At 37.6% G+C, this 12,722-nt stretch overlaps 1 protein-coding gene across 1 annotated transcript in view; it reads right to left on the bottom strand.

The window, feature by feature from the left end:
* The window catches only part of LOC141906266 (fibrillin-3-like), a 769,611-nt gene that overhangs the window by 406,077 nt on the left and 350,812 nt on the right, over positions 1-12,722 (bottom strand). The window contains exon 31 of the mRNA XM_074795508.1: positions 10,971-11,096. Within this exon, the coding sequence (XP_074651609.1) occupies positions 10,971-11,096 (126 nt within the window). The remainder of the gene's footprint in view (positions 1-10,970; positions 11,097-12,722) is intronic.

The following is a 12,722-nucleotide window of genomic DNA, read 5'->3' as shown; positions in this document are numbered from 1 at the left end:
GGTTTTATCACCAGCGACAATTCATTATTTTGGTTTTATCGCCCGCGACAATACATTATTTTGGTTTTGTCGCCCGCGACAATTCAATATTTTGGTTTTGTCGCCCGGGTCAATTCATTATTTTGGTTTTATCGCCCGTGACAATTCATTATTTTGGTTTTATCGTCCGCGTCATTTCATTATTTTGGTTTTGCAGCACGCGACAATTCATTATTTTGGTTTTATCGCCTGCGACAATTTTTTTTTTGTCGCGGTTTTATCGCCTACGACACTTCAATATTTTGGTTTTATCGCCTGCGACAATTCAATATTTTGGTTTTATCACCAGCGACAATTCATTATTTTGGTTTTATTGCCTGCGACAATACATTATTTTGGTTTTGTCGCCCGCGACAATTCATTATTTTGGTTTTATCGCCCGCAACAATTCAATATTTTGGTTTTGTCGCCAGGGACATTTCATTATTTTGGTTTTATCGCCCGCGACAATTCATTATTTTGGTTTAATCGCCCGCGACAGTTCATTATTTTGGTTTTGTAGCACGCGACAATTCATTATTTTGGTTTTATCGCCTGCAACAATTTTTTTTTTTGTCGCGGTTTTATCGCCTACGACACTTCAATATTTTGGTTTTATCGCCTGCGACAATTCAATATTTTGGTTTTATCACCAGCGACAATTCATTATTTTGGTTTTATCGCCCGCGACAATACATTATTTTGGTTTTGTCGCCCGCGACAATTCAATATTTTGGTTTTGTCGCCCGGGTCAATTCATTATTTTGGTTTTATCGCCCGTGACAATTCATTATTTTGGTTTTATCGTCCGCGTCATTTCATTATTTTGGTTTTGTAGCACGCGACAATTCATTATTTTGGTTTTATCGCCTGCGACAATTTTTTTTTTGTCGCGGTTTTATCGCCTACGACACTTCAATATTTTGGTTTTATCGCCTGCGACAATTCAATATTTTGGTTTTATCACCAGCGACAATTCATTATTTTGGTTTTATCGCCCGCGACAATTCATTATTTTGGTGTTGTCGCACGCGACAATTCATTATTTTGGCTTTATCGCCCGCGACAATTTTTTTTTGTCGCGGTTTTATAGCCTGCGACAATTCAATATTTTGGTTTTATCGCCAGTGACAATTCATTATTTTGGTTTTATCGCCCGCAACAATTCATTAGTTTGGTTTTGTCGCCCGCAACAATTCAATATTTTGGTTTTGTCGCCCGGGACATTTCATTATTTTGGTTTTATCGCCCGCGACAATTCATTATTTTGGTTTAATCGCCCGCGACAGTTCATTATTTTGGTTTTGTAGCACGCGACAATTCATTATTTTGGTTTTATCGCCTGCAACAATTTTTTTTTTTGTCGCGGTTTTATCGCCTACGACACTTCAATATTTTGGTTTTATCGCCTGCGACAATTCAATATTTTGGTTTTATCACCAGCGACAATTCATTATTTTGGTTTTATTGCCTGCGACAATACATTATTTTGGTTTTGTCGCCCGCGACAATTCATTATTTTGGTTTTATCGCCCGCGACAATTCATTATTTTCGTTTTATCGCCCGCAACAATTCATTAGTTTGGTTTTATCGCCCGCAACAATTCAATATTTTGGTTTTGTCGCCCAGGACAATTCATTATTTTGGTTTTATCGCCCGCGACAATTCATTATTTTGGTTTTATCGCCCGCGACAATTCATTATTTTGGTGTTGTCGCACGCGACAATTCATTATTTTTGTTTTATCGCCCGCGACAATTTTTTTTGTCGCGGTTTTATAGCCCGCGACAATTCAATATTTTGGTTTTATCGCCAGTGACAATTCATTATTTTGGGTTTATCGCCCGCAACAATTCATTAGTTTGGTTTTGTCGCCCGCAACAATTCAATATTTTGGTTTTGTCGCCCGGGACATTTCATTATTTTGGTTTTATCGCCCGCGACAATTCATTATTTTGGTTTAATCGCCCGCGACAGTTCATTATTTTGGTTTTGTAGCACGCGACAATTCATTATTTTGGTATTATCGCCTGCAACAATTTTTTTTTTTGTCGCGGTTTTATCGCTTCAATATTAATACACTTCAATATTTTGGTTTTATCGCCTGCGACAATTCAATATTTTGGTTTTATCACCAGCGACAATTCATTATTTTGGTTTTATCGCCCGCGACAATACATTATTTTGGTTTTGTCGCCCGCGACAATTCATTATTTTGGTTTCATCGCCCGTGACAATTCATTATTTTGGTTTTATCGCCCGCGTCATTTCATTATTTTGGTTTTGTAGCACGCGACAATTCATTATTTTGGTTTTATCGCCTGCGACAATTTTTTTTTTGTCGCGGTTTTATCGCCTACGACACTTCAATATTTTGGTTTTATCGCCTGCGACAATTCAATATTTTGGTTTTATCACCAGCGACAATTCATTATTTTGGTTTTATTGCCTGCGACAATACATTATTTTGGTTTTGTCGCCCGCGACAATTCATTATTTTGGTTTTATCGCCCGCGACAATTCATTATTTTGGTGTTGTCGCACGCGACAATTCATTATTTTGGTTTTATCGCCCGCAACAATTCAATATTTTGGTTTTGTCGCCCAGGACAATTCATTATTTTGGTTTTATCGCCCGCGACAATTCATTATTTTGGTTTTATCGCCCGCGACAATTCATTATTTTGGTGTTGTCGCACGCCACAATTCATTATTTTGGTTTTATCGCCCGCGACAATTTTTTTTTGTCGCGGTTTTATAGCCTGCGACAATTCAATATTTTGGTTTTATCGCCAGTGACAATTCATTATTTTGGTTTTATCGCCCGCAACAATTCATTAGTTTGGTTTTGTCGCCCGCAACAATTCAATATTTTGGTTTTGTCGCCCGGGACATTTCATTATTTTGGTTTTATCGCCCGCGACAATTCATTATTTTGGTTTAATCGCCCGCGACAGTTCATTATTTTGGTTTTGTAGCACGCGACAATTCATTATTTTGGTTTTATCGCCTGCAACAATTTTTTTTTTTGTCGCGGTTTTATCGCCTACGACACTTCAATATTTTGGTTTTATCGCCTGCGCCAATTCAATATTTTGGTTTTATCACCAGCGACAATTCATTATTTTGGTTTTATCGCCCGCGACAATACATTATTTTGGTTTTGTCGCCCGCGACAATTCATTATTTTGGTTTTATCGCCCGCGACAATTCATTATTTTGGTTTTATCGCCTGCGACAATTTTTTTTATGTCGCGGTTTTATCGGCTGCGACAATTCAATATTTTGGTTTTATCGCCTGCGACAATTGAATATTTTGGTTTTATCACCAGCGACAATTCATTATTTTGGTTTTATTGCCTGCGACAATACATTATTTTGGTTTTGTCGCCCGCGACAATTCATTATTTTGGTTTTATCGCCCGCGACAATTCATTATTTTGGTGTTGTCGCACGCGACAATTCATTATTTTGGTTTTATAGCCCGCGACAATTCATTATTTTGGTTTTATCGCCCGCAACAATTCATTAGTTTGGTTTTGTCGCCCGCAACAATTCAATATTTTGGTTTTGTCGCCCGGGACAATTTATTATTTTGGTTTTATCGCCCGCGACAATTCATTATTTTGGTTTTGTCGCACGCGACAATTCATTATTTTGGTTTTATCGCCCGCGACAATTCATTATTTTGGTTTTATCGTCCGCGACAATTCAATATTTTGGTTTTATCACCAGCAACATTTCATTATTTTGGTTTTATCGCCCACGACAATTCATTATTTTGGTTTTATCGCCTGCAACAATTCATTAGTTTGGTTTTGTCGCCCGCGACAATTCAAAATTTTGGTTTTGTCCACGCGACAATTCAATATTTTGGTTTTATCGCCTGCGACAATTCAATATTTTGGTTTTATCGCCTGCGACAATTCAATATTTTGGTTTTATCACCAGCGACAATTCATTATTTTGGTTTTATCACCCGCGACAATTCATTAGTTTGGTTTTGTCGCACGCGACAATTCATTATTTTGGTTTTGTCGCACGCGACAATTCATTATTTTGGTTTTATCACCCGCGACAATTCATTAGTTTGGTTTTGTCGCACGCGACAATTCATTATTTTGGTTTTGTCGCACGCGACAATTCATTATTTTGGTTTTATCGCCCGCGACAATTCATTATTTTGGTTTTATCGCCCGCGACAATTCATTTTTTTTTGGTTTTGTCGCCCGCGACAATTCAATATTTTGGTTTTATCGCCAGCGACAAATGATTATTTTGGTTTTATCGCCCGCGACAATTAATTTTTTTGGTTTTGTCGCCCACTTTGAATAATTAGGCCAATTAATAACGTAATAAAGACTTATGCTTTCGCCTATTTTGAAGTCGATTAATCTGATATAGTATGGAAGCGATAAAGGGCCTCGAGTTGTCGCGTTCAAACTCGACAAGTCGCCATATTTATGTCGTTCAAGTCCACATGAATATGTCTACATATCGTGACGTTTTCACAACAAATTTAGCTTTTTTGCTCATTTTCCACGGGACAAGCCGTCATTTGAAGACATGTCTAAGTGTAAGATGAGGACGCTAGTAATATGACGACTGAGTTTCAAGTCGTCATGAATATGTCGACTTGTCGCGAGGAAAATGGTCGAGAAAACGAAATATGTCGTCAAAACGTCACGATATATCGACTTGACGCGATATATCGCGGTATGTCGACATAAATATGGCAACTATTCGAGTTGGAACGCGACATCTCGTGCCCCCTTATCTACGGAAGCGATGAGGGGCCTCGAAATGTCGCGTTCCAACTCGACAAGTCGTCATATTTATGTCGATATATCGCGATATATCGCGTCAAGTCGACATGAATATGTCGACATATAGTGAAGTTTTGACGACATATTTCGTTTTCACGACCATTTTCCTCGCGACAAGTCGACATATTCATGACGACTTGAAACTCAGTCGTCATATTACTGGCGTCCTCATCTTACATTTAGACGTGTCTTCAAATGACGGCTTGTCCCGTGGAAAATGGGCGAAAAAGCGAAATTTGTCGTCAAAACGTCACGATATGTCGACATATTCATGTCGACTTGACGCGATATATCGCGATATGTCGACATAAATATGGCGACTTGTCGAGTTGGAAAGCGACAACTCGAGGCCCCTTATCGCTTCCGTACTTATCGCTTCCGTAGATATAGTGTCGAATATTAAGGTCATTTTGGCAGATTATTTTTTTTTTTTTAAGTGATATTAAAAGCGATCATTCAAGTGATCCTACTTAATGAAAGATCTACGGAAGCGATAAAGGGCCTCGAGTTGTCGCGTTCCAACTCGACAAGTCGCCATATTTATGTCGATATATCGCGATATATCGCATCAAGTCAACATAAATATGTTGACGTATCGTGACGTTTTGACGACTTGAAACTCAGTCGTCATATCACTGGCGTCCTGATCTTTCAGCAACGCCAGTCACATGGAGTCGTACGTGTTCTACTTTCTGCGACGCGACAAAATCGCAAGAACAAAGTTGAACAAACTTTTTTTGTCCAAACGAAAGGTTTTTCGTTCGAACAATCGTTCAATTGAACAGAATCTTTTTTTTTTTTAACAGAATTTTCTTGTCAGAACATTAAGTTTTTCGTTCGAACAAGTATATTGAAAAAAGTTTTTTCTCCGAACCGAAAGTATGAAGTATTTCGTTCAATCGAACAGAATTGTTTTCATTCAAACATTCGTTCGAAAAAATTGTTTTCGCTCGACCAAATTTTTTTGCCGGGACTTAAAATTTTTCATTTCAACAATAACATAGCTTTTTATTCGAACACATTTTTTGTCAGAATGAAGAAAATTTTTGGTTCAAGCAAAAAGCGTATAGTTCGATCAAACAGAATTATTTTCATTCGAACAAGCTTTTCTTGTTGGAACATTAAGTTTTTTGGTCGAACAGCGTGTTAAGGTCGATTTGGAAATTTACTCGGTCTGGGATATGTTGGATTAGTGTGTATGTCATTTGTCAGGACATTAAACAGAACACAACTTAGGATACTACCTTGCGTGACTCCACTAGTTTGACCGACTTATTCCAAGATGAGGCGTTCCGTTGATTTCGGCTACAAGTTTTCGTTCAGAGATAGCTGCTGAGCCATTTGGGCGACCTATCATTGATACTGTTTCCTAATAGCCTGTTTAGTAATGGCTGATGTTGTGCCTTATCAAATGCTTCGTCGAAATCCACCGTTGAACAGGATTCTAAGACTGTGCAGAAAACCCGTTATCGCTGCTTTGCAGCTATATCTATTATTATTTTCTTCCACACTATTTTTACCAAAAGAACATAGGCTTTGTTACCTTACCGCTGTTTCATATACAATCCATATAATATCGTTCAGCTCACTGAGATCTACAAATAGCCCGCGTGTTTTTTCACGAATCATCGTTACAAAAGCGCTGTCGGGCCGTAAACATCGAAAATTTAGACCCATTCAATGGGGCGACATGTTTTTCGAGTCGTCATCCCGATATCAACCCGCAGGCCGACTGTCACTTCGATTATCAATTCAAGTATAAATGAACTAATTTATTGCCGCAGACTTTACATTCAGTCACGGTCTTCAAACAGTGATTTTAACAATAGTCCATTTTCCTCATCAAATCATATTACCGATACACTGGAAATTTACTACTTTTAAAAGCACTGTCGAGCCGTAAACGACGTGTGTTACTACATCGACGTTCCGGGGATGGGCTGCGAGTTTCTCCTCATCATGAGAATCAAATCGAGTACAAATTAATTTATTACTACCAGTGATTTGGCTGCGGGTTTCAAGGAGTTAGTATAACAATACCTATTTTTCTTTACCGAATTAACCGTGTATTTACTAAGATAAATCTTTAGTGTACCGGGGAATCGTAGGCCTAAACTAAACAGGCCGAAGAGATATAGCGGAGAAAAGCTGTTATGTCGACGAGGTATCAAAATAAAAGAATATATTACTTTATTCGGCCGCGGGCTTCAACCATTTATCAATACTCTATATTTCCTACAGTACATACCGATCATTGTCAAATGCACAAGGTATTTACTAAATACAAGTATATAACACACTCCTATCCGTATGCTGGACTCACACTTGACATTCGGAGTAAGCGTTCGCTGTGGGGGAAAGGAGATCGTTCGCTGTGTCGCTTGAAGTGGTTATCGAGTTTTACGCGACCTTAAGGCTTTAGTATGGTGGCTGATAAAAAAAACACGAATATGCAAATTAGGGCGACATTACGACAAAACGACAAAACTAAAATAACGCGAGAAAACAATGATTTTGATTTTGTCGCCCGCGACAATTCATTATTTTGGTTTTGTCGCCCGCGACAATTCAATATTTTGGTTTTATCGCCCGCGATAATTCATTATTTTGGTTTTGTCGCCCGAGACAATTCATTATTTTGGTTTTATCGCCCGCGACAATTCATTATTTTGATTTTGTCGCCCGCGACAATTCATTATTTTGGTTTTGTCACACGTGACAATTCAATACTTTGGTTTTATCGCCCGCGACATTTCATTATTTTGGTTTTGTCGCCCCGACAATTCTTTTTTTGGTTTTGTCGCCCGCGACAATTCATTAGTTTGGTTTTGTCGCCCGCGACAATTCAATATTTTGGTTTTGTCGCCCGCGACAATTCAATATTTTGGTTTTGTCGCCCGCGATAATTCATTATTTTGGTTTTATCGCCCGCGACAATTCAATATTTTGGTTTTATCGCCCGCGATAATTCATTATTTTGGTTTTATCGCCCGCGACCATTCATTAGTTTGGTTTTGTCGCTCGGCGACAATTCAATATTTTGATTTTATCGCCCATGACAATTCATTACTTTGGTTTTATCTCCAGCGACAATTCATTATTTTCGTTTTGTCGCCCGCGACAATTCTTCTTTTTGGTTTTGTCGCCCGCGACAATTAATTAATTTGGTTTTCATAATTTTGGTTTTGTCGCCCGTGGTTTTGTCGGAACATTAAGTTTTTTGGTCGAACAGTGTGTTAAGGTTGTTTTGGAAATTTACTCGGTCTGGTATATTTTGGATTACTGTGTATGTCATTTGTCAGGACATTAAACAGAAGACGAGTTAGGATACTACCTTGAGTGACTCCACTAGTTAGACCGTCTCATTCCAAGATGAGGCGTTCCGTTGATTTCGGTTACAAGTTTCCGTTCAGAGATAACTGCTGAGCCATTTGGGCGACCTATCATTGATACTGTTTCCTAATAGCCTGTTTAGTAATGGCTGATGTTTAGCCTTATCAAATGCTCTGTTGAAATCCCCCGTTGAACAGGATTCTAAGACTGTGCAGAAAACCCGTTATCGCTGCTTTGCAGCTATATTTATTATTATTTTCTTCCACACTATTTTTACCAAAAGAACATAGGCTTTGTTACCTTACCGCTGTTTCATATACAATCCATATAATATCGTTCAGCTCACTGAGATCTACAAATAGCCCGCGTGTTTTTTCACGAATCATCGTTACAAAAGCGCTGTCGGGCCGTAAACATCGAAAATTTAGCCCCATTCAATGGGGCGACATGTTTTTCGAGTCGTCATCCCGAAATCAACCCGCAGGCCGACTGTCACTTCGATTATCAATTCAAGTATAAATGAACTAATTTATTGCCGCAGACTTCACATTCAGTCGCGGTCTTCAAACAGTGATTTTAACAATAGCCCATTTTCCTCATCAAATCATATTACCGATACACTGGAGATTTACTACTTTAGATTTTAAAAGCACTGTCGAGCCGTAAACATCGACGAATCGACGTGTGTTACTACATCGTCGTTCCGGGGATCAGCTGCGAGTTTCTCCTCATCATGAACCTACGTGAAGTGAGCCTGTTATTCCAGCCTCGTATTCAGATATAGTGTGTACACACTGTACAGCTGCCTGTAGATACTTGTTGACATGAAATGTATAACTTAGCATGACGGAGCGATGATAACTAACGTTAACGTTAGTATATAGCATCGGATACTGATACTCAAATTTCTCTGAAACAAAAACTCCAGGTTTCGTAAAAAACTGAGTATATTACTGAGTAGGCTCGATTGTTCAAGTAGATATCTAAAGTAAATGTCTGTGCATCGATTTGTTCAGGTATTATTTCAACTCACGATTGCATCATTCCGCGACAATTCATTATTTTGGTTTTATCGCCCGCGACAATTCAATATTTTGGTTTTATCGCCCGCGATAATTCATTATTTTGGTTTTATCGCCCGCGACAATATTTCGTTTTTATCGCCCGCGACAATTCATTATTTTGGTTTTGTCGCCCGAGACCATTCATTAGTTTGGTTTTGTCGCCCGCGACGATTCAATATTTTGGTTTTATCGCCCACGACAAGTCATTACTTTGGTTTTATCTCCAGCGACAATTCATTATTTTGGTTTTGTCGCCCGCGACAATTCTTGTTTTTGGTTTTGACGCCTGCGACAATTCATTAATTTGGTTTTATACTTTGTTTTTGTCGCCTACGAAATTTTTTTTTGGTTTTGTCGCCCGCGACAATTCAATATTTTGGTTTTGTTGCCCGCGACAATTCAATATTTTGGTTTTATCGCCCGAGATAATTCATTATTTTGGTTTTATCGCCCGCGACAATTCAATATTTTGGTTCTATCGCCCGAGACAATTCATTATTTTGGTTTAATCGCCCGCGACAATTCAATATTTTTGTTTAATCGCCCGCGACAATTCATTAGTTTGGTTTTATCGCCCGCGAGAATTCATTAGTTTGGTTTTATCGCCCGCGACGATTCATTAGTTTGGTTTTGTTGCCCGCGACAATTCAATATTTTGGTTTTATCGCCGGCGACAATTCTTCTTTTTGGTTTTGATGCCCGCGACCATTCATTATTTTGGTTTTACATTTTGTTTTTGTCGCCCGCGACAATTTTTTTTTTTGGTTTTGTCGCCCGCGACAATTTAATATTTTGGTTTTGTCGTCGCGACAATTCATTATTTTGGTTTTATCGCCCGCGACAATTCAATATTTTCGTTTTATCGCCCGCGACAATTCATTATTTTGGTTTCGTCGCCCGAGACAATTCATTATTTTGGTTTTATTGCCCGCGACAATTCATTATTTTTGTTTTGTCGCCCGTGACAATTGAATATGTGCTATTCAAGGTTTGTGAGCATATGTTCTACCGCAACTACAGTTAACTATTTTATCAGAACTCTTATTACATTAATTTCATTGTCTCAATCCCATTGAATACTTTTTTCCACAAACATTTCTTCTTTCATTGTCTAATTGTATTGCTACATTTTCCATTGTTTTATTATCTAATTTATTATTGTTCATATCATACATAACTCCTTTTATTTTCAGTTCGTATGATTATCTCTGCAAATTAAAAACATATATTTTTTGTTTCTTCAAAAAGACCCCTTTACGTATCTTTTACATTCTTTAATCAATTCATCAAGTTCTCACGAATTAAATTGTAGTGATTGGAATATTTCATTATTATTCTCATTAATGTATTCAATAATTCTAAATGATTTATCATTTGATTTTTAATCTTGACATACTATTTTAAACTGTTAATTCATTTAAAGGAATATAATTTTTCATCCGTATTAAATTGAATACATTGTCTAATTAACATTTAATATTCATTTGATAGTTTGTTGTTTGAACTGTTTCCATTTATTATACATCAATCTTAATAAAAGTCACATAAATTCAATAAATGATATTTGTATGTGTTGATATTTGGTTTTACTATATCAATATTTACTGATAATAAGGTTTTTTCTTCCGTTTATATAGCAAAACATTTACTTAATAAAATGTACGGGTACTCCGATCTGAAAACATAATGGGTTATCACTCTCATGAAGTAAGATAAAGGTAAACTAACCTGTACATGATTTCCGATTTTCTGAGAGAATCCAACCATTCTGGCAGATGCAACCGTATGATCCAATTTCATTCTTACACTTTCCACCGCCACAGACCGATGGATTCTGGGAACACTCATCCATATCTAGTTGGATGTAATAGAACACGAACATAAGTCAACTTCTTCATCTTATATTTCATGTTATCTACTATCTTGATACGACTAATGCAAATTTACCAGTTAATTATGTTATGGTAACGAGGTTCAATTATATGACAAATATTTTTGAATAAGGATGTACTTGACATGAGACCTTACACGATGGGCGTATGTTGGGAAGAAATATGACTACGTGTATTCGTTATTACTAGTGGAAAGCCCGTGGAAACCACGGGTTATTTTTAAACGTAGAACTTCCGACTTTTTAATTCATTACACTTGAAATGAGTAGGAATATTTTATGGCCTATTATGTAGTGTTATCACCCATGCCCGTTGGGACTATATGGGATCTCGGACGGACTTGACATGTGCCCGATGATACTGAGGCCCTTAATCGCATACTGAAAATGTCTTCCTCCCACGGAGGACCAAGGTAACAGAACTCTATGTAGAAACAAATAAATGTAAAGTACTGATATGATCATTTCAATTTTACGCGGTACTGAAGATTTGAACCCGCGGGTGCAACAGGTAACAGATAAACAACAAAAATGTTTGGTCACACACGCTAACGCCTCGGCCCAATACAATCACTCTGCTGACTTCAGTGAGTGAGTGTATTGCTTTGAACCGGCAGCATTACATTAAGTGGGTTAATTGCTCATGATATGTTAAATTTGAAAAACAATTTCACAAATGCAGCAAAAACTCGTACTCTATCAGCAGTGGCTGTCTCAAGTCAGTGATGCCAGCAGACCAATGCGCCCTTTGTGAACAGTAGGAGATACCACAAAAAATTTAGTAGATGGCCAACCACATAATTATAGAATACATTTTCATTGGAAACCATGCCCAAACGATAAAAGACATCGAGATCTACCACCGGGCAAATTCAGGACGATACATCCATAAACGGCGGAGCAGTCGGTACGACAATTCGGTATTATTATATAAGATTATTGGATGTGGGGTAACTATTAGTAAATATCATTCAATTGTTTTTAGTATAAGCAAGTACGCCTTTTATGACTGACAGAAACAGAAGAGTGTTAATTTGGTATAAGCTGTCATACATTTTAATGATCCCACATAGGCCTTATATTTAATTTATCCTAGTTCTCTGACAGTGGTGAAACTAATTGATTTTATTCTGCGAGCTGTTGAATTAACTGCATTGCGCGGTGCCTGAAATGTCTGCCTGGCTTTAGGACTAAGATGGAGGATCATGCAACGAATTAAGTTAATACAAACTCAAAGTTTGGTAAATAAAAGTCCAATGATCGTTTCACGTGTAAATTTCCTATTCATTGACCTCTTATTCCTTAAGATGTTTGCTAACGGCAGCGTTTTAGGCCGAGGACAACCATCTGGTCGTTAATGCTGAAGATGATAAGCATTATAAACAAGAAACGAGATACTTAATATGGACTTTTCTAAATTTACATCAGTGTATGTTTAATCCAACATCAAAATTAAACATCGGTACTCTAGAGATTAAGCAGAACTAATGAAAAAGAGTCAAAACTCTATCGGCTTGAATACAAATGATCGGACAGTTAGACAGTTAGATCGGAAATAAAGACGGAAAATATCCACTGATGCCACCTTG

This window comes from Tubulanus polymorphus, chromosome 5 (genome assembly GCF_964204645.1).
Source record: "Tubulanus polymorphus chromosome 5, tnTubPoly1.2, whole genome shotgun sequence".
Classification (NCBI taxonomy): Eukaryota; Metazoa; Nemertea; class Palaeonemertea; order Tubulaniformes; family Tubulanidae; genus Tubulanus; species Tubulanus polymorphus.
The sequence above is the reverse complement of the archived record's forward strand: the minus strand, read 5'-3'. Positions and strand labels throughout refer to the sequence as shown.